Source organism: Aspergillus brasiliensis, assembly GCF_001889945.1.
Source record: "Aspergillus brasiliensis CBS 101740 unplaced genomic scaffold ASPBRscaffold_8, whole genome shotgun sequence".
NCBI classification, from domain to species: domain Eukaryota; kingdom Fungi; phylum Ascomycota; class Eurotiomycetes; order Eurotiales; family Aspergillaceae; genus Aspergillus; species Aspergillus brasiliensis.
The window spans coordinates 1,344,085-1,367,312 of NW_027137449.1; the positions used below are offsets into that span (position 1 = coordinate 1,344,085).

Sequence of the window (23,228 nt, forward strand, 5' to 3'; positions counted from 1 at the left end):
GGTATTGAAACTTGTTTGTAGCCCACCGTCCTTCCCACGCAAATTCACTAAGTTCTGTATCGTCTCTCAAAGTATTTACCTATCTATCACTTGTCCTACAACTTTCACCACTAACCTACATACACACAGAGAAAACCAAGTAATTGATAAGTTATACACCGACAATAAATACACAGCTATTATTATTAGTTACACCACGACCCTCCTCCCCGACTTAGTCTCCAACGCAGCAATGTTCAAATCCCAGCCATTGTCCGTCAATGCAGTGGTATACCGATTGAACCTCGAGCCTTCATTCAGGAACCTCAACGTCCGGTCCAGTACATCCATCGTTGATTCAATCTGTTCGGAGGCATTGATGGAGGAGGACCATGGTGACGTCGACAAGACCCTTGCAGCTAGCAAGGCATGCGCCCATGCCTTGAGCTGGGATGGAGTTGTATTGGTATTCTTGAGTAGGATGTTTGCGTGCCATGTAGGGTTCTTCTTTCTGCTGCTGCTGGTGAGGTAGAGTATGTAGTCTTCTTTGCTGAAGAGGGCGGTAAGTCCGGACATTGGGATAGCGGTTCGGAGGGATCCAGAGGGGGTGGATCGTGTGGTGAACGGTGCAGTGGAGGAGAGGAATTGTTGCAGGGAGATGCCTATACGGCAGTAACCGAGGGTTTGGGAGGTGGTCGTTGTTGGGGACCAGCGCAGAATGCCATCTGTTTCGAAGATTTTCTCTTGTCTGGAGACTTGGGCTGGGGTTAGGGTCTCCCAGGAGGGTGGTTGGTGGGAGTGTTGCTTGGTTGCTTCGGGGTGGAGGAGTTGTGTGAGATCTGGGTCGGTGTTTAGGAGGGTTGAGAAGACGATGTTTGCTCTTTGTCTGTTGAGACTGGTCATTTGAACGGAGCGGACGGCTGCGTAGTTCAGACTGAGGTGCAGGGCCAGAAGCATTAAGAGGGATATCCAGGTTGCGGAGAAACTGGTTACGCGGGAGACGACGAAGGAGCCGACCTGTGTGTTTCTTGGTCAGATTTTGGGGCAGATGAGTTGTAGCAGATAGGGTGTCTGGCTTACGAGCATTCCGATAAGTGATATGATTGTCTCTTGCGATGAGTCTTTCTGTTGACGTGAAGTTAGTGATCACATCCTAGGCGCAGGATCCGAACAATAATCGATTCACTTACGGCATTGACCTCAGCGAGGTTCCCCCAGCGAGAGAAATGCGCACTTAGACTCGCCTTGGAACTCCCCCCTGCCACTCCGCAGAGGGCTCGAAGGATACCTGCTGTGCTGAGCACGATGACTCGAGGAGCACCCGCCGGGATCATTGGCGAGAGGCAGTCGAGGATCATTGCTAGGTCGTTGAAGACGTCCGCTGCAAGCCGATACATCTTGCACTCTGGCTCGAGAGCAGTACCGACCCGGTGCGCGAAGAGGATCGTCGCAATCCGGCCAGAGGAATCTTGGAGAATATGCAGTAGTAGGGCTGCGGTTGGGGAGGCATCGGCGTTACCAACTCCAACGCCTAAGGACTATTAGCCTGAATATTCTGTGGACCAGCTGTTGGAAAGCATTCACTGACCTTGCAGCACTGCTCTTGATGATAAGAGACCAGCAATCGAGCTGCTGAAGGCTTGGAGAGAGTCCTTCGTGGATTAGCCGTCTAGTTTGAGAGGGGCAAGTATGGCAGTGCTTTGGCATGGTGTGCTTTATGCATTCCACATACAAACAATTGATATCTGTAGGTCTTAGTAAAGCCCAACACTAGAAAGATAGGACAACAGCATCTTACGGCGCATAGTCATCCGTGACACTGTGAGGATATCCAGCAGGAAGGAAGACCTCAACCAGAAAGTCTAGAACGGCCTTTGAGGACCAAGATGTCGGAGCAGTGGAGGAAGCAAGCTAGCAGGAGAATAATTAATTGAAATGATAGCTTTGCAGCCTACTGCCAAAGTTGAGGTAAGGATGGTTCCCACTTACTGCCACGTCCACGCGTCCCCAATGCTCGCCATGCTTGTCATGTTCACGATGTGTAGTGCCCGCTGCGGGCTCGGAGTAAATGTAGGTTGCGGTAGATTGGTTAACCTCGTCTACCTCGGTGAAGGTTAAATGGTTGCTGTCCTTTTCAGGCGCCATTGTGTGGCACGTGTTTCTTTTTTTCTCGACAAAATGCCTGATTGAGACCTGACGTGATGTTAGGGACGCGTAGATCAATGGAAGTTGTATATGAGGTGGTGGTTGTTGCGTGGCGGGAGTTGACGCTAAGAACACGGCACGTGTCATGACTTCTGTCCGCTACAGTCCGGCGGTATTTCCGATGGAGGGCCAGTATCTCTCTACAGTACGCTACGCACCTGCAAAATGCCATGTTAATGCGATTGATTGTATTCAAGGTCTCTTTGAGCCCCAGTATAGTATCAATGAACCCCAGGGAAGAACTCAAAAGGCCCCGTAAATCGAGGATAGTCCAACATCCAGACTTTTGGTTTCGAATGAAAACAACCATCTATGCACAGAAATCCGAAGATATCTCAGCAAACCCCAGCCAGACAACAAGAAAGCATCCGTCATGTGTCGCGCCCCAAGTACAAGGAATCCAAACCGCTAAGCTCCGAAACAAGCAACCACCAGCGCCGTGACCAATAGAAAGTAAAGCATAAGAAAGAAGCAATCGAAGAAGAGCAGGGACGGAAGCAGCTCCTGGTTGGACAATGCCCAACGAACGACTCATCACCAGTATGCGACGATGCTCCCGACCCCTGATTATAGTACCATCCAAGTTCCGAAGATGCGAGACGAACCAGGCCCCGCAACTCGCCTGTTACTCCATGGTTGAACTCGGAGAACAACGGCTGCCACGGCCCCGAGCCAATGGTCGTACTCTATCTTAACATGATAGTATTCGTCAATCACCAAACCGTGACCGCTACCGTTGCGTCATCCCTCGTTGAGTGAGATCTTGGGAGAATTTAAGCGCACAGGCTGGCACCACCGGTCTCGATAGCCTCAATCTCGGCCTCGGACCAGGGAAGACGGTGGAAGCGGGAAGGAAGCTCATCGCGGTCGAAGAATTCACCCTGCTTAGGCTGAATGGGGCCCAGAGAGGCACCAGAGCTGCGACCAATGCCCTGGGAGAAAGAGGCACGGCCAAGAGGGCCGTGCTGCTGAGCCTTGATACGGTAGGCGGCGAAAGAGTCTGGGAGGATTCCAGAAGGAGAAGCGGGGTGAGGACGAGGGGTGTGGTCAACGGACTCTGCGGAGATGGTCATGTTAGCCAAAGGGGCAGGCGCGTAGAACGGACGGGTTGGATGAAATACATACGAGGCACGGAACGCCGGCCGAGGAACCGGATGAGGGGGGTGCGGGCAGCGCTGCGCAGAGCAAAAGTGGCACGCATTTTGTAGGATGGGAGTTGAAGAAGGTAGAAAGTTATAGATTATAAGGTAGTCGTGAGGATTGAGAGCGAGAAATCGAGTGAATCCGCTGGTGTCCGACGCGACCGAATTAAGCGATTAATATGTTGTGAGGAAGAGGAAGCTTGAAGGCAGGCAATTCTCCACGACAAGGACTCGAAAAGACCTATATATTGAGAAAAGAAAGAGCAAGGCCTATACGGAAGGCTGTCTGGACGAAGGAAAGAGGGCTGAAGGAATTGACAAGGCTGGAGGGGAAGAGGAAGAGGAATGATGAGGAGGAGCAGGAGGAAAAAGCCGACGAGGGTCGGAGCGGAAGCGAGGGTGTGGGTTTTGATAAGCAGCTGGTGGTGGTATGGAGTAATACGGGTTATTAACATTTAACGAGAAATCCGCCCGCCGGATTTTGTGATCCGGGCTTTGCCTTCCCATCCAAGGCGGCACGATTACTCTTAAAGTACTAGTCTTATACCTCTCCGCCTCCGTATGCTTCTTGTGGTATGATCAGACCAGAGTTGGTTTGGAGTAAACGACTAGCTGCTCATCGCCAATTCGATAGCGACGACATCATTTTCCCCATTTTTCCCCAAACCAGATACTATCATACTAGTACGTACTACGTACTCCGTAGTCTGTTAGTTTTAAGGATGATTGACACCTGACGATACACTCCCGATGGCCCCGATCCTTGCCCAAACCCGCATTCCCGGTGAAGGATGACCCGTGCCTGACTGGTCAGTGAGTTTGGGGGACCTGCATCGGTGCTGCTCTCTAATCGCCTTTCATCCCGACGCTTTCACTGCACTACTGCAACAGTCTTTCGGATTCCCCTCATTCGTAGGATTCCCCGGGGCAAAGACGTTATCCTTGGTGGAAGTGTAACACCTCTTATCTCAGATCACCTGAGCGGAGAACATCACAGTAGTCTGGCGTGATCCCCCTCACGCACATGCAGATGTAGACTTGTAACATGTAAGAACTAAGACTGCCAGTACTTTTTACTCTCCGGAATCTGACCCCCGCAAAAGCCCTGGGAAAGGAGAGGCAACTCAGTCTCACATTCATTCCCCTCCCCCCATCTTGGCATTCCTCGGATGAGAGTCTACCCCAACTAGCCAGGACAAAAGAGGAAAATTTCAACACAAGCTTGTCAATAAGACAGGAAAAGAAAATACAGATTCTCAAAGTTTAAATTCAATATCTTTGGTGGTTGAATTTTTATCTTTGTTAAAGTTTTTGCCATTCTTAGCATTTGCCGCTCGCACTGCAATCCTTGGTTTCTTTGCTCGGAGTTACAATCGCGTGATATCACATGATTCTTATCTCCCCACGCGTTTTCCCGCCAGCCAAAAGTGGATGGTGAGTCTACCTGACAGGTTTGTGTTAACTAGTACGGACTACGGAGTACTTGTCCGACAGTTACCATACCATAACAGCTTTACATACCGGCCGGAACAGAGTGGACACTCGGAAGGAAGTCTCCGACCCGATTTCACCCGTGCTTTTTGCCTGATTTGCCTGATGTGTTCCGTCTTTCCCTGAGCAAGCTGGCCGGAGCTAAGGGAGCTACAGACAGTCTCGAACGAACACACCCGATTTCTATTCTTATTCGTCTCGATTCCCACCCTGGTTCTTCTTCTCGTGATTATGCATGAGCTTCTGCTCTTCGCCTCGGTCCCCGCGCACCAGCATCATGAGCTCCTTCAACAGCTGGCCGGGTTGACGGCCATGCAACCTCGTCACCGCCTGGAACGGCGCTTGGTTTTCAAGGCCTACCGCAAGCCAGGTTTGACCAACACCCGAGTCGGGGCCAGTCAAGATCTGCAAGGTGTCGAATTGCAGCGCCTAAATAAGATGCTCAATGGAGGCATGTTCTACACCCAAGTAGTCGGTCCCGTGGCCAAATCCGACTTTGGTGCGAACCCCTCCTCGTCTGGAGATACAGATGTCTCCATGTCCGGCTTGGAGGAAAAGCCATCGTCATCTTCGTCTTCTTACAGTTACGAAGACCAGCCCTGGAAACTCGAATTCAGAGATATCCCCGAGGCAGGCACTCGGTCTGCGGTAACTGCTCGGCTGATGGCTAGTGCCGCATTGCCTAAAGGTGATATCACGGCGCCCATGAATGCCTGGGGCTATAGGTTAGTAGTATCCCGTATCCTTCGGGGCATATATAAGCTCCTCCGTATCTTGATTGGTCCTCGTCGGCTGACAAACTGGGTTTAGCTTTGTCACTGAGTACGTGGTGGAGGGGGATGTCTTTGTCCTCAATGACATCGTTATCTTCCTACACCGTGTCCTGCTTTACCCGGCTGGGGCGCAGGAATCACATGGACCTCGACGGCAGCTGCCTGCTTATCAGGAGCTCTCACCGCTGGAACGGACAGGGAGCTATGTCCTGCAAGCTGCCATCACCGTCCAGGATGGTGGGAATCAGGAGATGATGAGGACGGCTTCGCAGCATTTGTTCGGGCTTCGCGAGCAGCTCAAGTCAGCCGTCCGTCTAGAAATGGCGGATCGGCTGTCTCTGGATACCCGAGCGAAGTAATCATGTATTATCATATCTTTCTTAGCAGTGCTATATACCCCGGAGTTGATGGCTCCCAGTAGATAAATCATTCGGAATTAAACTCTGTTGTTCGGAGCCTTTGAAAAAATAATGATAAAATTTACTTCAAAGAAGTAAGCTTAAACTGAAAACATACATATATAACTGGATGACCGCAGAGCAGTTGTAGTTTCCATCCATTGCTGTATGGGTGAAATAAGCCGTCAATATAAGCATGTGACTTCGCGAAGTTAAGGCGCGCGTCAGCGCGTCGACTTCCGCTTTTGAGCCAGACCCCAATTCGAGCCATCCAGTCGCAGATTATCACTCTTCTAACTATATCCCAGACCAAACTACCTGACAGACATATTCAAGATTATCTCCCGACTCCAGTATCTCAGGATGGCCGGCGGTGGGGGTATGAAACGTACAGCTTCCCCCACTCGAGCTATATCGCCGCCTCCACTCAAACGGAAGGTTGAGTCTACCATAACTAGTGAGGCATACCTATTCTCTTCTTATTCTCTTCAATACTGATAGAACAAATAAAAACCAGAGAAGGCTGTTTCCTCGTTCTTTACCCCAGCATCTCAGAAGAAGCCCGAACAGATCACCTGGAGGATTGTCAACAACAGTGCGGTCATTGCCAAGTATACTTCGGACCTAGGTCACAAGAAAAGTACAGAGAAGCCTAAGATTGCGGCATTTGACCTGGTCAGTTGGAAACGATACCGTTAAGCGCTTTCAAGGTTCATCATAACGCGAGCCCGAGACTGACTAGGTGATCGCACCTAGGACTCAACGCTCGTCTCGACAGCCTCTGGAAATACTTTCCCCAGAAATGGTTCTGACTGGAAGTGGTGGCATGATACGATACCAGGGAAACTCAAGGAGTTGAACGAAAACGGGTGCGTAGTGGGTTGGCTTATAGTTCCTTGATCGGACTGCTTCCGGACAACAGGATATTGATCTTATCTACTTCGCAGATACTACGTGGTGGTCGTAACGAACCAGAAGAAGATCAGTCTCAAGAAAGATCTCAAGAAAGGCCAGAGCGACTCCAAGAGCCTTGTCAACTTCAAAGAGAGGGTATCGGCTGTCATGAAGCAACTGGACATCCCTCTAAGTGTGTATGCGGCCACAGAAGATGATGAATATAGGAAACCCAGGACAGGTCTATGGAAGGAGATTCTGGACGACTATGATTTTGATGTGTCAGGAGTCAATCTGTCAGAGTCCGTTTTCGTAGGGGACGCTGCTGGACGGCCAAACGATCATTCCATGGTAGACCGGTAGGGCTGGCCTTTCCAAGCAGAGTCACGGACTTTATACGCTAACGGCGGTTCAAGCGGATTTGCTCTCAATATCAAAGTACCCTTCAAAACACCAGAGGAGTTTTTCCTCGATGCCGACCCAGAGCCACTCGTGGAACCGTTTGATCCGACAATATACCTGCAATCAGAACCGACCGACGATGGTGAGTCTCAGTGCACGGCGTGATTGCGAATCGACCACCAGAATACTCTATTGACAATCTGTCTTGCATGATGTAGTGGTGCCACCTTTCTCCCGCCAGAGTCCTCTCGAGCTGGTGATATTCTGCGGCAGCCCTGGTGCGGGCAAATCCTCATTCTACTGGGACTACCTGGAACCGCTGAAATACGAACGAGTTAACCAAGACCTTCTCAAGACTGTACGTCTTTTCTATTGTCTTCTTGCCTTTTATACGGGTTGCCTACTTTCACACCTTCTTCTACGCCAAGCCCAAGAATGGCAAGGGTTTCGCTCGCGCAGCAGATATACGCCCCAACGACCTACCCACAGATATGTACTACCAAGGTTGCATAATCTGTCGGCTAACCAACCGCTTACCACAGCGTCCCAAATGCATCAAAGTGGCAAAGGAACACCTTGCAGCCGGAAGATCTGTGGTTGTCGGTACGTGAACGTTGTGAAGAGGGCAACCCCTTCCCCAAGAGACCAACTCACCCACCCTTGCATTGACACTCCGACGGTCTACAACGTCGAATTTCCAGCCCCGAGTCTAGCCAGGCTACGCCCACCCTAGTCCATATTGCGATCCACCCTTCCCCTCTTCTTCCCCAGCACCCACAGCGTTCTTGCAAATGCACGAACGGTTAGATTTTGTCGCTAATCAAACGCACAGACAACACCAACGCCGACCCGGAAACCAGATCCCACTGGGTAGAAGTCGCTAAGGAATACAACGTCCCGATTCGCTGTGTCTATTTCACAGCTTCCCCGGCCCTCTGCCGGCATAATAATGCGGTCCGTGCCGCAAATCAAACCTTGGTAAGTCCGTGCGAGATGAAGATGCGCGTGCACTGCATCTCCATTGTTCTTCTTCCCCTCCCACCGAAGATCAGTAGATTCCCCTCATATCTTTCCTTTTCGAGTTTTCGAAGGGAGATGGTGGTTATACCAACTCCACCCGATACCATCTTCCCCAACGGTCACACGTGTATATTGTGTGTGACCTTTTATCAGATCATTAGCGACATCTATACCCACACACTCACACACACACACACCATGACGAGAATCAATGTACACATATCACTAATCTATCCAATTCCAGAACCGCGAATCACGCACCCTTCTCCCCGGAATCGCCTTTGGAGATTTCCTCCGCCGGTTCAAGGAACCCTCCATGGAAGAAGGCTTCAAGGACATCATCCGCGTGGAGTTCCGATTCCGAGGAGACGAGGATGCCAAACGTCTATGGGGCCAGTACTGGGTGTGAAGAACGACTACCTGTATAGTATCTAACCGACTAACCAACTAACCAACTATGGTTCAGGGCTCATGGCCCAATACACAATCCAAATCATGAGAACACGGCTCAGCTTAGCTTAACTTTCAAGCATAAACCAAATTTAGGTACCTGCTGCTGCTGCTATTGCTGCTGCCTACGTAGTCAGCCACATGCAGAGACGGGCTGAGCTGGACCGGGTACTTCTTAGGTTCTACCAACTGGAATGAAAATGCATGCATAAGTGAAGAAATCAATATCCTAGCCTAGCTAGCTAGCTACCAGCTAAACTAAGCTAAGTAGATAAGTAAGTAATCTGGGCGACATGTGCGGTACGAGTTACTCGATCTGGGTGGCTGTCGAAGAGGAAGAAGGGATGCGGAGGGGAGGGTACTAGAGAGGTTCGACCCCGCGCATGCATCAGGCGACTTTGTCTGACCTGATTTTGATTGACCCTTGGCTGGCTGGCTAGATGGCTGGCTGGCTAGCCCTTGAAGGTTGAGTAACTACTGTATGTATGTATCATTGAGGGAGGAGGGAGGAGGGAGGAGGGGGAGGGGGGAACAAAAGTACACTGCATATGCATTGCATGTGGGCAGTAAGGGCGGGAACCATAATTATCCGTTTGGAAGCCATCATTATAACTACTCCTACTGGGTGATGAGTGAGTCATGAGTAGTACTAATATGTAGTCAATATGTAGGTCTAGTTAGTAGCAGTAGTAGTAGTATCTATCTGTATATATACACTGGAGTGTACAGAAACGCAAACAAAAACAGACATATATCTATAGTATGCTTTTTTGGGTGTTGTGGAAGGGAAGACCACTTCTATGTATCAGAGACAGCGGACCGTAGAATTTCAAGTAGAATAAATGAATGAAGAACCATGCCTTGGGGTATAAGACAGAACGGAACACCAGGAGCGCCCTTGCAATGGTCTCGTTTCTCTTTTTGCTCGGTAACCCAGCCACGTGAGCTTTCGATCGTAGTTCTTCTGCTTCATGTCACCCCTCTTTCCCCTGAGTTTGCATCCACACATACTCCCCCTCTCCAGTCATTAGACGGTGCAACCTAACGGTTACTTTTTTGTTTGCCAAGGACAATGACGCAAGGAATGCATCGCCGGTAGAGAGAACACACACACACACAAAGGAGATGCTGGGCAGTGTACAGCATTATCAATACATGTCGGCGCGAACAAGTATTTAACAACAGGGGAAGAGGGTACATATGCAGAGATCAAACATTAAGGAACGGACTGCACCCTGCGAGTCAGTAGTCGCAGGTGCAAAAGTCATCAGTCATCATTATGCAATCACAGATCATGAACAGAAACAGGGAACAAAAAAAAAAAAAGGATAAAAACATATCCATCACAACATGTATACTATAGGAGAGGCATAAGTCATCACTCGCTGAATCAATCGTTCGAGAGGCGTAAAAAGGTCGTGAGATGGTATACATCGTAAGCCTCCCGCAGTCTGTCTATCGTCATTAAATGTTTTCCTTGTTCGTGTCAAGGCTGTCGAACTAGGACCGTAGAACAAGATCCTGGAAGAACTTGACAAAATTGCGTTTCAACGAACGCGTACGACATAGTCCGGAGCCATTCGCTGCTGGGGCGGTTTTCATAGGACCCACAATTTCACCATCGCCCAGCTCGGGAAACTTGTTGTCATGGAGGCGAGGAATCTTGACCGGGTCACAAGGGTCACAGTGGGATTTCATCAAACTCAGACGGGGCCCTTCAGTCACTTCTAGCTCAGACAGCATCGCCTCATGATGGCGGCGCCATTCGCGATTGATAGACTCCCATTTCTCCTCTGTGAGCTTGTAGATCGTGGAAGTAACCCCATAATGCTCGCCGGTCCGAACGAGATGCCGCATAAAGTTGCACTGAGCCAGGTCCCAATCGGCGCGCAGCTGCGCAAACGCTCCCAAGTCACAGGTTTCGGGTATATAAGGCTCCGGTTGAATAGTAAAGTTGGCATGACCGAGTTTGTTCGCCCATTCGTCATTTGGGTCGGAGAGCGTGAATGGAGGCGCGTCTCCCGAGACCGTCCGTACCGTACTGGCTCGCGGGCGATTGAACGATGCGACAGATGGCTTGGACGAGAGGGGTGGCGAAGGCAGGCCTGCTAATCGCAAATCCGCGACAGCGCTGCAGACAACTGGGCCGTCGTCTACCATAGTGTCGGCTACTGAAGGGGATTGTAACGGAGAATGGACGGGAGATGCGGTCTGGTAGGATGGTTCATCGCCCATGAACGGCGGCAGTAGCGGTGTCGTTGCTTGAGGGGCTGAATCCTCTTCCTGGCTGTACCGGTTGGCTTTACTGATATCGATGGGCTGCGCGCCGGCCTCGCTAATAGCCTCCTCAAAGATAGTCCTGGCGGGCGATGGAGGAACCTGGATCGAGTTGACGCGAGTGAAAGAACCTGTAGTGGGGCTGGCTATGGCGGATGATGCTGAATTAGTGCGGGAACGCAGCTGTGTTGCGAATGCATCTGCACCGTCCGGGCCATCGGAGGCACGTTTGGACTTCCAGCGAGTGGAGATGGTGGAGATTCGAGAGCCGATGCGCGAGAGACCCCGAGCGGAGATACTATCGGAGCGTCGATTCCTAGGCGACTGTGCATAATCCATGCCGGCATCCGTTAGATCGTAGCTGTCAGAAGTATCGAAAGAGGCGAAGTATGAATCCTCGGCGACCGACAGGCCTTGGTCAAAGTGTTCTGTAGAGCAGGAATCGGTTAATGAACGAGTAGACGGATATCGGAGAATAAAGCAGGAGACAAGAAAAAAAGAGAGAGGGAAAGGCACGGGGGCTGGGAGCAAGGGCAAATAACATACGGAAATAATCCTCCTCGAGGTCCCTGGGCTGAGACCCACAGGGTTCTTCCTTCACTCCTGTCAAGGGATTCCGCGACGAGCTCTCCATCGAGTTCCCGTGCCCCGGGGATGAAACCAGGGACGAAACCGAGCTGGAAAAACGCGTGTGGCCCTTGGCAGAAAAGAGAGACACGGCGGGTGAAACAGGCGTGGAGGAGGAAGTGGTGGTGTTGGTCCAGGGCGATGGAGGCTGGCGAGATGACGGGGACGACTCAGCCATGGTTTCAAAACTATCGCGCCGTCTGGTATCCAGAAACTGGGCGGGTTTTAACATGATGGACGAGTCAAGACTACTAGCGGAGTAGTCAGGCTAGCGGTGACTGGAGATCGCGCAGATGGTGAGGCTTCCACTTCACGTGCCGGAACAGGGCGAAACGGACGTGAGGAGGAATAACGCGAAACGCAGGGGAGGAGAGAACGGAGTCAATTTGAAGGCCGACGGGACATCATCCGGTGTTCGATTGCTTGCCCAGACCGGCGGGGAGGATTGTTTTTCTTTTGTTTGTTTGAACTACCAAGAAAAAGGCGGTTCAAAGAAACGAGAGGTGAGAGGAAGGGCAGAAAAAAAGAAAGGAAGATCGATCGGACCAAAGGGACGCCACGAGCCCGGGAAGAGCGTCTTTATTGTTCACGAGGAACGAAGATGGTCTGTGACGACGTGGCGTGGCGGTGGAATCGCCTTGCAGTAACAGAAGCAGCGAACAGGCTCTGATGGATAGAGAAGCGAAAGAGAAAGCGCAACTGACTGGCTTTCTGACTGACGCTGACTGCTTGGAATTGATTGATTGACTGACAGGCTTGGCCCGGATTGAAGAAGTACGGCCTGAAGGAAGGAGACGCTGAGAATCCGTCCGCGCTGGTAGGGCAGGCAAAGACGTGGAGCCTGTCGAAGTACCCAGTCAACGAACAACTGGCCGGGATTGTTCGTGAGGCCCAAAGGGACGCGGCTGACAGCTCAGTGGGCCGCAGTCAATCGGAGGCTGATGATTGCGGTGAGGTTACAGGATCCGACTCAAGGGGGGAGAAGAGGGGATGCTGAAGGAATGTTTGAGAGACGAGAAGAAAGGGCGACTAGGAATCTAGGAATCGAAGAAGGATGAGATGAGAAAATATGAGGTGGGTTGTGAATGTGAGTGAGGAAGAAAGAGAGAAGAAAGTCGAGAGTTATGAGTCGAGAGTCAAGTTATTTGGTGAGGGGGCGAGGAGAGGGGAAAGATGAGGAGAAGAAGAAGAAGAAGAAGGAAAAGAGGAGGCGATGAAGATGTGAAAAAAAGATCTGGAAGCACAGACAAAGCACGTATAGTAACAACAATGTCTACAACCCAGCAGCACAGAGAAGGTGTGTGAGAATGCGCGCGTGTGTGTCTCAAGAATGTTGCTTCATTATTGATAGCTAATATTCTACACGCCGCGATGCGATGAAAATCTTCTTGTGACACTTGACAAATTAGGCCGGGTTTTTCTTATTTCTTTTTTTGACAGCATCCAGTCGACCTTTTTCCTTTCGAACGTTGCCCCAGTTGATCCATTGGATCGCAGTCTTAGCCTTTCGTCACTAAATTCTCCTTCTATCGGAGCTATCTAACCTGCTGACTGGGCCCAATTTTTCCCTGTCGACCCAGCCATCTGACAGGCCAGTTTTAGGGCTGTCGATGGGCAAAAAATAGAAGAAAAAAAAAGAGAAAGGAAACAGGGAAAATATTTTAGAGCGGAGAGAACCAGAACCACCGGTTGAAACCACAGAACCAGAGATTTAGTTAACCACAGTCAGGATGATCGTCGGGTTTACACTAACTTAGACAGGCTTGGGAGGGCTCTGTTTCGCTCCGTGGCTGGGGAACCATGGATCGGGCCTCAGTGGCCATGGATCGCAATTGTTCTTTGGGCTTCTGTGGCCATCGTGGGTCGGAGAAGACACGCGGTCGAATGACTACTCCGGAAAGTAGGAAATTTGGGAGTGATGGTAGTAGTGTTCGTATGTACTAATCCGCGAGCAGCTCGGCAACCAGAATCAACTGGGATGGTTTAAATAAGAACTCGCATTGGATGATCATTCCTAAGTCGCAGTGGTGTGTCGTGTTGTGTGTGTGGGTGAGTGGTGTATGTCTAAATCCTCCCTCAGACAGGTTTCAACGGCTGCACATCGGCGCCGTCTCCAACACAGCAAGCGAGGATGGAGACGGACAGAGAAGCCGGACGAACAAGGGAACCCAGAGAGGGTAGTGGGGACTGGAGAGGCAGTTGTCTAGACTCTGACCGACTCGACTGGTCCAACACAGAGCATCCCCCCATCGGATAGACAAAGCTCCAGTGGATGGTGGATGGTGGATTCCTACACTGCTTGTGAACGCGCTGTGCGACCCTTCATCCCCGTCGTCATACCCCTTCAGGGACCAAGGTAGATTACCCGAAAGTACGACGACCTATCAACCATCATCTCTCACACTATAGATTTGACATCGGACCAGTCCCGAAGGAACAGCAGGTTGGAGTAAAAAAGGGAGGGAAGACCTCGGGGGGGGGGGGTTGTGGAATGAATAGTTTGCAGTGGCCGGAGCTGTTGTGCTTCAATGTGTGAGGGAACACGAGATAGATTGAGAATTTCGCCGTGGCACTGTCTGGGTACTAGACCGGGCCCCCAGTTCTGATGATGATGATATTTCCTAACTTTCTATTAAGATGATTATTGTTTCTCTATCAACTAGTAAACTTAATACTCCGTACTATACAGTAGAAAGCGAGAGCCAAGTCAGCAGTGGGGATGAGGAGCACAGGAATGGGATCCCTCAACTTGTCTTCTGATTGATTCTCTCTCTCTCTGTGTGTGTGTGTGTGTGTGTGTGTGTGTGTGTGAGAATGTGAGCATTCAAAGGTCTGGTGCCGACGTCAGATCCACATGGCTTCAGCGCCAACCGACCGGGAACCTTGCCTCCCTTAACTCTGATGTTCTCTTCCTTGGTTCAGTCCAGCTCGACCGCATCAAGAATGCTATTCGAGCGGGTGGAAGTCCGGCGCTGTTCCGCGGAAAACTCCAACGGTAAGGGGATCTTGGCGCTTTGCTTCCTGAGAATCTCTTTTAATGGCTGGCAAAGTCGGTCGGGATATTTTGTAGTTGCCGCCTAGTTATTCCAATCCTCAGTCCTTCATTCTCGAAACGCACGATGGCGATTGCACACAACAGATGCTCTATACTTGGGTGGAAGAATAAGTTTAAGGGACGTCATTCCGCCTCGCTGGGGACAATCTCGATGAGATTTTCGGTATTTCATTATTGACGAGTCGGCCGACTGCGGAAGTTAATTGAGCGGATCGTTTCTATTTCCAGTTGATTCTACATCATGATGTTGGTGGACCACCAGTCCAAGCAGGACCAGCGTTCATTGCTCTTTTGTGCATATATCAAGTACGGAGTAGAAAGTACTGTGTACTCCGTATGTGCATTGTAGGGTATCGTCTGCATCCTGCTGGTGATCTATCTGGTATCTAGTAATCTCTATACAAACCTCAATTTTACTTGTAACTACGGAGTAGATTAGCAGAAATGACGTGACCAGATACTAATCCCAATTAGGCAGGTCCAGACTGACTGACTCACTCCTGCCTGAATGCTGCCTTTATCCTCAGGCACCAATAGCTATCTCCAACTCGCGCTTCAATCCTGCATTCCCTTGAAACCTCATCCCAGCATCACGAACTAATATCTCCACTCCTCATCCCTATATCCCTCTACACAGTCTCTCTAATCAGCCAATTGACACCCACCTTCCATCCAGGGAATGCCTTTGTCCCTTCCCACTCACCATTGACCTCCTTTAACCATGAAATTCCCCATCTCCCTTCTCGCGGCCGTCGGCCTAGCCTCGGCTGCCTCCCCGCAGACCCTCTTGTCTCTCGCCTCCACCGCGTCCGACATCATTGACGCCTCTCCTTTCCTCTCATTCCACCGCGACCTCGTCCAGATCCCCTCCATTTCTGGTAACGAGACGGCCGTAGGCACCTTCGTGGCGGAATTCCTCGAATCGCACAACTTCACCGTGATCAAACAGCCCGTCCCCTCATCCGCCAAAGGCGACCCCAACCGCTTCAACATCTTCGCCTACCCATCCACTGCGCCCTCCCAAGACCGCCCCGAGATCCTTCTGACCAGCCACATCGACACAGTACCCCCCTTTATCCCCTACAAGCTCCACGATGACCAAAACAACAACTCCAACATTCTCATCTCCGGCCGCGGCACCGTAGACGCCAAAGCCAGTGTCGCCGCCCAAATCTTCGCCGCCCTCGACACCCTCGAATCCAATCCAACTGCCAGCCTAGGTCTCCTCTTCGTCGTCGACGAAGAAGTCGGTGGCCTCGGCATGCGCACCTTCTCCGACAACTCCACTCTCAACCCCTCCCCATCCCCCTACCACACCGTCGTCTTCGGCGAACCCACCGAGCATGCCCTCGTCGCCGGCCACAAAGGCATGTTGGAGTTCCCCATCATCGCAACCGGCCAAGCCGCTCACTCGGGATACCCCTGGCTCGGTAGCAGCGCCATCTCCGCCCTCCTGCCCGCCTTATCGCGGGTCGATCGTCTAGGCAAGATCCGAGAGGCGGAGGGCGGACTCCCCGCCAGCGATAAATACGGTGAAACCACCGTGAACATCGGACGCGTGGACGCTGGCGTCGCGGCCAACGTAGTGCCCTCGTCCGCCATCGCTGAAGTGGCAATCCGTCTGGCGGCGGGTACGCCCGACGAGGCGAGGGAGATCGTTGCACGTGCAGTGAGAAATGCCACTGGTGGTGACGAGCATGTGTATTGTGACTTCGCTGCGTGGCCTAGCGGGTACGCGCCCCAGGATCTGGATACAGATGTCCCCGGGTTTGAGATCACCACGGTGAATTATGGCACGGATGTGCCGAACCTGAAGGTCTCCGACGGGGTTAAGCGCTACCTGTATGGCCCGGGCAGTATCCATGTCGCGCATGGTGACAATGAGGCTATCACTGTCGGACAATTGGAGGAGGCCGTTCGTGGGTACAAGCGGCTCATTGAGGCTGCTGTGCAGCGGACTCGCAGGACTTAGGAAAATTGACCACCAGCTAAGCTATCAGCTAGCTGGCAAGTCACGATGCTGTGTATATAACGAGGAAACGACGATGACGATTGTTTCCCTGCGCTTACTACTAGTAGTAGTACGTATTATGTATATAAGATATATATACCCCACGGGGAAGTTAATGTATGTACCAGAGGATCTATCGTACAGATAGACACAAAGCCATGAAGCCAAATCACGGAGCAACAGAACCTACTAGTGATAACACCAGTAGAAGCATTGCCAGATATAGAATAAACCAGATAGATAATGAATGAAAATAGATGATAAACCCAAGTCCCTGCCTTGGATGTAACCAGCCAGAATGCGAGAGCAATAAAATAGTTATAAGCAAGCATCAAGAAAATCAAACCAAAAGACGATGAAATTCAAAAGCTCTCTTTTTTATTTTTTTCAGAAATCCCCAAGGAAACATAGTCCAAGAAATATCTAAGAGCAAAAATAGATGATCAAAGAAATTATACCGACTCCTCCTCTTCCTCCATCACCTCACTCGATGTCGTTATCGTCCGACTTTTCCTCATCCACCCGGTCTTCAACTCGCCCGTTGGCTTAAATCGCGGGAGAGGATGCGCTTCTGTATTGAACACATGGTCTTCCAGAGAGATGAAGTCGCGGTCCGAGAATAGTAGGTAGAAGTATTTGAGCGTCTCTGCCATCCAGAAACTCTCCATGTTGTCACGCTTCACTGGGGGGTTCTCATCGGCGTTTGAGAGCGAGGTGAAGCCGGTGATCTTCTGAGGTTTCGACTTCTGGAGTTCGTCTTCTTCTTCCGATGATGACGAGCTGGAAGCGTCTTCTTTGCTGAGTTCATCTACGGGGATGTCCTCGACTACGGCGGTGTGCTTGACGAAGGACTTGAACATCTCCCAGCCCCAGTGTCGGTAGATGTCGTCTCCTGTGATGCGGTACATGTAGAAGAGGGATTCGACGGTCTCTGGGCGTTGGAGGTTGTGGCGGTCTTGTTTGTGGATATCGAGGTCGTCGCGCCATTTGGTAGAGTAGTCACTGACGGGGTAGAGGGATTTGGAGAGGAGGGGGAGTTCGCCAGAGGCTTTTTGCTGGCCTGAGCTGGATTCGGCAATGGTCGAGTCTGGGTACATGTCTGTTTCCATGACGCGAGGGTCGTCTACCTTGAAGTAGGTGATCTCTGGCGCGAGGCCGGTCTTCGTGATTAGGTACGTCGCCCAGCAGGTCTTGGTTAGTTCTCGGGCTAGAAGAATCTCTTCCTCCTGGCGTTGGCCCCAGTCCGGTGACTGTCTTGCTTCGGAAAGAGGACGTCCGCCTGTTGCTGCGAGGGCGATGGTGCCGGGATAGAAGCACACCAGGTGGTCCATCTTGGGGGAGAGGACCCCGTGCAGCCCAGCAGGGCGTTCGCCCAGAACGGTCAACTTAGCGTTTTGCGTATAGGTGATCAAGTGCTTGCGCACGCCGACGAGGGACTCGTCCCACATGTCCTTGTAAATTGGTTCAGTCTCCTGCGTTTGAAGGTACTGCTTGATGAGGTATTCTAGAAACATCAATCAGCGGGTTTGGAGGTTGATGCATAAAGACATCTGGATGCATACCATAGTATGAATCGCCTCTGCTGCCGAGACGGATGTTATCACCCTTGAATTCACCGGTTTCTGGATATACGTAAATTGGGAGCAATCCGTCTTCCATCTTCTGGTCGTCCACGACCTCCATAACCTTCTCCACAGCCTGCCAGTACTCCGCCTCACCCGTCAGCTTGGCCAAGTATTTAAACTCCAGCTGGAGGGTAGTCGCTTCGGCAGTGGATGAGGCACCGTTATCCGCGTACGAGGGCAGGCCCTCCGATTTGTTAAGATTGATGCTCGCATACGGGATTCCAGTGCCGGACTCAAAAGCGCCCAGCAGTCGATCTGCCAGATCGGTGGCCTTCTCGATATACAAGTCCTCTCCCGGCGCGCCTGTATCGTCATCCGTAAGCGGAGCCAGCTCGGGATAGTTCGTGGAGAGATAGTGTGCAGAAAGTAAGCCTCCCAGCATGCGAATGGTAGTCTCAAAGGTATTCACATCGTGGTCCTGGTTGTATTGCAACGAGTTGTGGATCCAGCTGCGGGCATGTTGCACTCGCGACGTCAGGTTCATAATCATCAACGTGTCCAGCGCATCAACAATTATCCACCCCATTCCTCCTTCAATCATGTGCCGGCCGTTTTTGGCAATTGGGTGGTATTCATCGAAACCTAATCACCAGCCGACAAGGCCATTGTCAGTCACCAACATCCAAGAACCAGGGAGAGTGGTGTTTTTCTTCTCTTTCCATTCAGGACATACCCCACGCATTAGCCGCATAACCATCCCAACTGACGATGAAGACGTCTCGGACTTTCTCCCTCCTGGCTTCCCAGTCAATCTTCTCCGTCACTGCGCTGCCATCGTATGGCGGTTCCGACTCCTCAAAACTTTGCACCCACTTCCAGAGCTCGGCGCCCTTCTCCGCGTCCGGTGTCTTCCATTCCGGCTGACCAGAGCCAGTGTAGTACCAGAGAGCGAGCAGAACGAACAGACATAGTCCACTATATATGATCTTCCGCCGTCTGGCTCTCGGACCGGTGCGTCGTGGGGCAAAGTAGGGCTTGTCTTTGTACATGGGGAGCGTGCGGTCGCCGCCGAGGGGATTGTTCAGGGAGTTGGAGATACCAGTCGGTGGCGAAAACCCATAGCCAGGCAGCCCGTTGGTCCCAGGGCTTCGACTAGCACGCCAGTAGTTATTCTGGAACGGTTGCTGAGACGAAAATGGAGAACTGTTCCGAGGAGCCTGGAAAGACATGACCACCACCGCCAAGCTTCTACTACTATATCTGTCCTCTACCGAGGGAGGACCACACCTCCGACGCGCTCTAAGTCCGAGGAATTAGGCCTGTCGGATTTATTCGCATGGATTCAATGTCTTGTCTCGGATTGAGGCTAGTCTTGGGACAAGGACGTCGTCTTGCGTCTCGAAGTTGGTTACAGGATACTTCGTTCGTTCGTAGGTAATCTGGGGTAAGCCCCAAAAGTAGTAAGTAGTCGGTATCGCGGCAGGACTATAACGGGGCGAACGGCTCCAGATCTAGTAGGAAAAAGAGGAAAGGCCATTCAACAGTTAGCCAAAGAAGCACTGGAAACTGCTGCAGTGATAGTGAGATCGCAGAGCAAATGGCAGTATTACCGATAAAGTTAAGCAGCCCCCGATCGAACCAAACATTCAGATCTCTTTGCGACTCGTGTGATCCGGTCGCAAGTTGGCTCCAACGGACGTGATTTCGATGCACACTATACTGAACAGGTGTCAACTACTAAGTACTCTGAGGAGATGCTTCGGCGCCTAGGGAACTTATTCGAGCATTACATAAAAGTGAGGACGGCCATTCCGATGGACGCGTGTAAAACCCATGTGGCGCCTAGCTCAACTTGTCCTCAGCGCATGGATGCCGATCCTTGGTCGCGGCCTTGGCGGAAAACGGACGGCATTCACTGTCCCTGGAAAAGAAGCCATCGTCAATACTAGATAGGTAGTGCTTAAGCTCGATCGTCAATTTCAACGCATGGCAGATATTATGCTTATCCGGTCAGGGTCCAATGCTCGGGTCCATGCACCTTCTTCGCCTAGTCTGTGGGGAAATCTTCCCCCATGTGATAGATTGGGCTACTATTTAACCGTACCTAAGTACAAGGCTGCAAACTGCACGACGTTATCAATGCATGGATTGTGTACATTAGACGAGCATAAAGCAGACTGGGAGGTCGTCTTCCCATAGGATGGAAATAATAGCTTTCTACATCATGGCTAATTCTCAGGTATTCAATCAAGCGGGGACTACAACTTCTGGTATTCCAGCTTGCCCTCCAGCTTCTTCGCCTCAGCCACCTTGCGGACCGCTCTGTTGAAGTCATCCTGATTGATCGCGTCACGGTAATCCTTGATGGCAAATAGACCACTGTCTCCATGTTAGTTCTAATCATGTAAAGAAAAACGGGAAGAGTAATGAGGGGAAGTAAACATACGCTTCTGTAACGACGTTGCGAAGATCAGCACCGTTCAGTCCGTCGCTCATCTTCACCACACTCTCGAAGTCGATCTCGCCATCCAGTTGGACGGTGCTGGAGTGGATCTTCAAGATCTCCAACCGACCGACCTCGTTGGGCAGGGGAATCTCGATCTTGCGGTCGAGACGACCCGCTCGCAGCAGAGCCGGGTCAAGCGTGTCAGGCCGATTCGTAGCCATGATGATCTTTGTCTTTCCAAGGTAATCGAAACCGTCCAGCTGGTTGAGAAGCTCCATCAATGTACGCTGGATTTCTCGATCGGCCGAGGTACCCTCCGAGAAACGTCTTCCACCGATAGCGTCAATTTCGTCCATGAAGATAATGCAAGGCTCGTGTTCTTTGGCGTATCCGAACATCTCTCTTATTAACCGTGCGGATTCTCCAATGTACTTGTCGACAATAGCGGATGAGACAACTAGGGAAAAGTCAGCAATCTAGGCCCTACTTGAGGCCGCGTCTAGAATCAGATATGCGCATACCCTTCAGGAAGTTGGTCTCCATTGAGCTTGCCACTGCTCGTGCCAGCAACGTCTTTCCGGTACCCGGAGGACCGTAGAGAAGTACACCCTTGGGCGGCTTGATTCCTACTCTCTGGAAAAGCTCGGGGTTCTTGAGCGGCAACTCGATAACTTCTCGAAGCTCGCGGATCTGTTCGTTTAGACCACCAATGCCTGCAAAGTTGATCTGGCCTGGGTCCTCCAGTGACATGTTGTATACCAACGGATCAACCTCTCTCGGGAGCATTCTCATTATAGTAAGTGTGGTCATATCGAGGGCGACACGGGTGCCCTGCTTGAGCTTTGCTTTATCGACCTTCGAGCGGCAACCGACGACATAACGCGGTCCGGATGATGCCTTGACAATAACTGGATCAGGTCAGCCCTCATGCCGGCAAACAAAGTGGCATACTTTGGACAAGTTCCTGCCCGGAAATAGACACGGCATAGTGGTCAAGAGACAGGGATGAACTTACATCTCTCTTCATCCAGCTGCTTCAACACTTCTCCGATGATCTGGCCGACACTTTGCAGGGCCTTGATGTTCTCTTCAGAAATGTCGAACTCTCGTTGCAAGTCCTTGATGCCCATACGGAGGTTCTTGAGCTTGGCTTCCCATTCTCGGAGCTCAAGTAGGCTCCTCTTGTAATCCTCGAGCGCCTGCTCTCTCTCCGGATCGCTGGCGCCGTTCATGATGTAAGGTAATCAGGGAGACCGAAATGCAGAGCGAAGTCGGAACAAGATCCCCGTGGTTCCAAAAGAGCAAGATAATGACCCGGGAGGGTGAATATGCGGACGGATTGATAAGGGATAGGCTGGTTGACGGCACTTGGTCTTACTGCATCCAGCTCGGCGAGCTGTCGAGGAGCTCACAGCAGCCACCAGCTCATCATGATCACATGATGCCGTTGCATTGGCAATGACATAATCATATTTCTGCCTGGAAAGCTAGGCTAGAAGGCGACAAGGCCACGAGGCGATAAGGCCACAAATCTATCACTAGCCGCAGTATCTTTATCCGGCTGGTCCTTTCAGGCATCCAGGCGTCTAATGACCGCGGGCATTTTCGTCATTACGCAATGGAAGTTTCCAGACAACAAGAAGAAGCGCTGATGGTTTCCCACCCATTGAGGGGCATCTGGAAGAGCTCTCTCAACGTATGAGACAGGTCATAATTCATATGATTGGTAGTATTCTGACCCAATCCAATTGGTTCTGGACGCTTTACAGAGAGTTCATGGGACTATGGAGGGGTAGGTGCGTTAAACGAGTTGTGTCAAAAGGAGGGGTTATTGCGGCCTATCTACAGGTGACAGGATGCATCTGCAATCTGTATCATTTTAAGCATCATTACCCTTTAGCCGTGGCCCAGGCCGGGAAGGGAACATGGGAAAGAGGAGCCATGGAGCATCGTCCACCCCGTCCTCGACAAGCAACACCCGCCTTACCCCGAGGGAATGCGGAAGATCTCGCTGAGGAGCGTAGCAGCAGAGGCAGCTTCAGCCAGCGAGAACAGCGAGAGCAGCGACAGATGCTGGCTGCCCCACCATTCCCTTGGAAAGATTCGGAGGACGAGACCGTGAGCTTTCCCGGGGCACGCCTTTGGGGGAGTTTGGGTCTAAGCTTACAAGAAGCAGCTTGTGTTTATTTATCTACTTACTCTTCTCTTTCTCTCTCTTCTTGTTCCAGTACTCTCCAAAACCCTTCTTAGATAGTACAACCATCATCCTCAAGGTCCTGTAAGTGTGACTTGTCCTATACTCACCATCATTATCATCATCATCCTCATCACACCCATCTGTCTGCTCTCCTGCCCATTCCTCCCATTCTTCTTCTTCTTCAAGCTGCGTGTCATGACCCCGCCATCATCCCACCATGTCGTGCTTGACCCCTCCATGCTTCCATCCATCCATCCATCCATTCATTCATTGATCACCCCATCACCTGTCTATCT

The 23,228-nt window shown here is 51.2% G+C and overlaps 8 protein-coding genes across 8 annotated transcripts; 3 read left to right on the forward strand and 5 right to left on the reverse strand.

Moving 5' to 3' along the window:
• Positions 1-25: 25 nt before the first annotated feature.
• Positions 26-2,124, reverse strand: ASPBRDRAFT_155928 (RUS1 family protein; the record flags this gene model as incomplete). Its single annotated transcript, XM_067619396.1, has 7 exons — positions 26-996; positions 1,060-1,104; positions 1,170-1,510; positions 1,568-1,631; positions 1,712-1,724; positions 1,778-1,890; positions 1,969-2,124. 7 exons carry the CDS (start codon positions 2,122-2,124, stop codon positions 190-192), a joined length of 1,539 nt encoding a protein of 512 aa, XP_067477995.1. The 3' UTR covers positions 26-189.
• Positions 2,125-2,957: 833 nt separating this feature from the next.
• On the reverse strand, positions 2,958-3,385 carry ASPBRDRAFT_56508 (alpha-ketoglutarate dehydrogenase subunit KGD4; the record flags this gene model as incomplete). The annotated part of the gene is made up of 2 exons (XM_067627577.1): positions 2,958-3,241; positions 3,310-3,385. 2 exons carry the CDS (start codon positions 3,383-3,385, stop codon positions 2,958-2,960), a joined length of 360 nt encoding a protein of 119 aa, XP_067477996.1.
• A 1,663-nt stretch (positions 3,386-5,048) lies between these two features.
• On the forward strand, positions 5,049-5,949 carry ASPBRDRAFT_56509 (mediator of RNA polymerase II transcription subunit 18; the record flags this gene model as incomplete). Its single annotated transcript, XM_067627578.1, has 2 exons — positions 5,049-5,542; positions 5,628-5,949. The coding sequence occupies 2 exons, from the start codon at positions 5,049-5,051 to the stop codon at positions 5,947-5,949; spliced, it is 816 nt and encodes a 271-aa protein (XP_067477997.1).
• A 402-nt stretch (positions 5,950-6,351) lies between these two features.
• Positions 6,352-8,713, forward strand: ASPBRDRAFT_129298 (putative DNA 3'-phosphatase Tpp1; the record flags this gene model as incomplete). The annotated part of the gene is made up of 9 exons (XM_067618127.1): positions 6,352-6,445; positions 6,506-6,663; positions 6,745-6,857; positions 6,936-7,241; positions 7,299-7,426; positions 7,503-7,646; positions 7,789-7,887; positions 8,117-8,262; positions 8,549-8,713. The coding sequence occupies 9 exons, from the start codon at positions 6,352-6,354 to the stop codon at positions 8,711-8,713; spliced, it is 1,353 nt and encodes a 450-aa protein (XP_067477998.1).
• Positions 8,714-10,254: 1,541 nt separating this feature from the next.
• ASPBRDRAFT_197430 (uncharacterized protein) lies at positions 10,255-11,890 on the reverse strand (the record flags this gene model as incomplete). Its single annotated transcript, XM_067621098.1, has 2 exons — positions 10,255-11,459; positions 11,578-11,890. 2 exons carry the CDS (start codon positions 11,888-11,890, stop codon positions 10,255-10,257), a joined length of 1,518 nt encoding a protein of 505 aa, XP_067477999.1.
• Positions 11,891-15,434: 3,544 nt separating this feature from the next.
• On the forward strand, positions 15,435-16,685 carry ASPBRDRAFT_128819 (M20 family metallopeptidase; the record flags this gene model as incomplete). Its single annotated transcript, XM_067618094.1, has 1 exon — positions 15,435-16,685. The coding sequence occupies one exon, from the start codon at positions 15,435-15,437 to the stop codon at positions 16,683-16,685; it is 1,251 nt and encodes a 416-aa protein (XP_067478000.1).
• Positions 16,686-16,930: 245 nt separating this feature from the next.
• On the reverse strand, positions 16,931-19,896 carry ASPBRDRAFT_637224 (glycoside hydrolase family 47 protein). Its single transcript, XM_067628431.1, has 3 exons — positions 19,023-19,896; positions 18,287-18,931; positions 16,931-18,228 (listed from the first exon to the last, which is right to left on the reverse strand). Exons 1-3 carry the CDS (start codon positions 19,516-19,518, stop codon positions 17,177-17,179), a joined length of 2,193 nt encoding a protein of 730 aa, XP_067478001.1. The 5' UTR covers positions 19,519-19,896; the 3' UTR covers positions 16,931-17,176.
• A 651-nt stretch (positions 19,897-20,547) lies between these two features.
• Positions 20,548-21,967, reverse strand: rpt4 (proteasome regulatory particle base subunit RPT4; the record flags this gene model as incomplete). Its single annotated transcript, XM_067618064.1, has 4 exons — positions 20,548-20,668; positions 20,736-21,192; positions 21,257-21,643; positions 21,751-21,967. 4 exons carry the CDS (start codon positions 21,965-21,967, stop codon positions 20,548-20,550), a joined length of 1,182 nt encoding a protein of 393 aa, XP_067478002.1.
• Between the last annotated feature and the right edge of the window lie 1,261 nt (positions 21,968-23,228).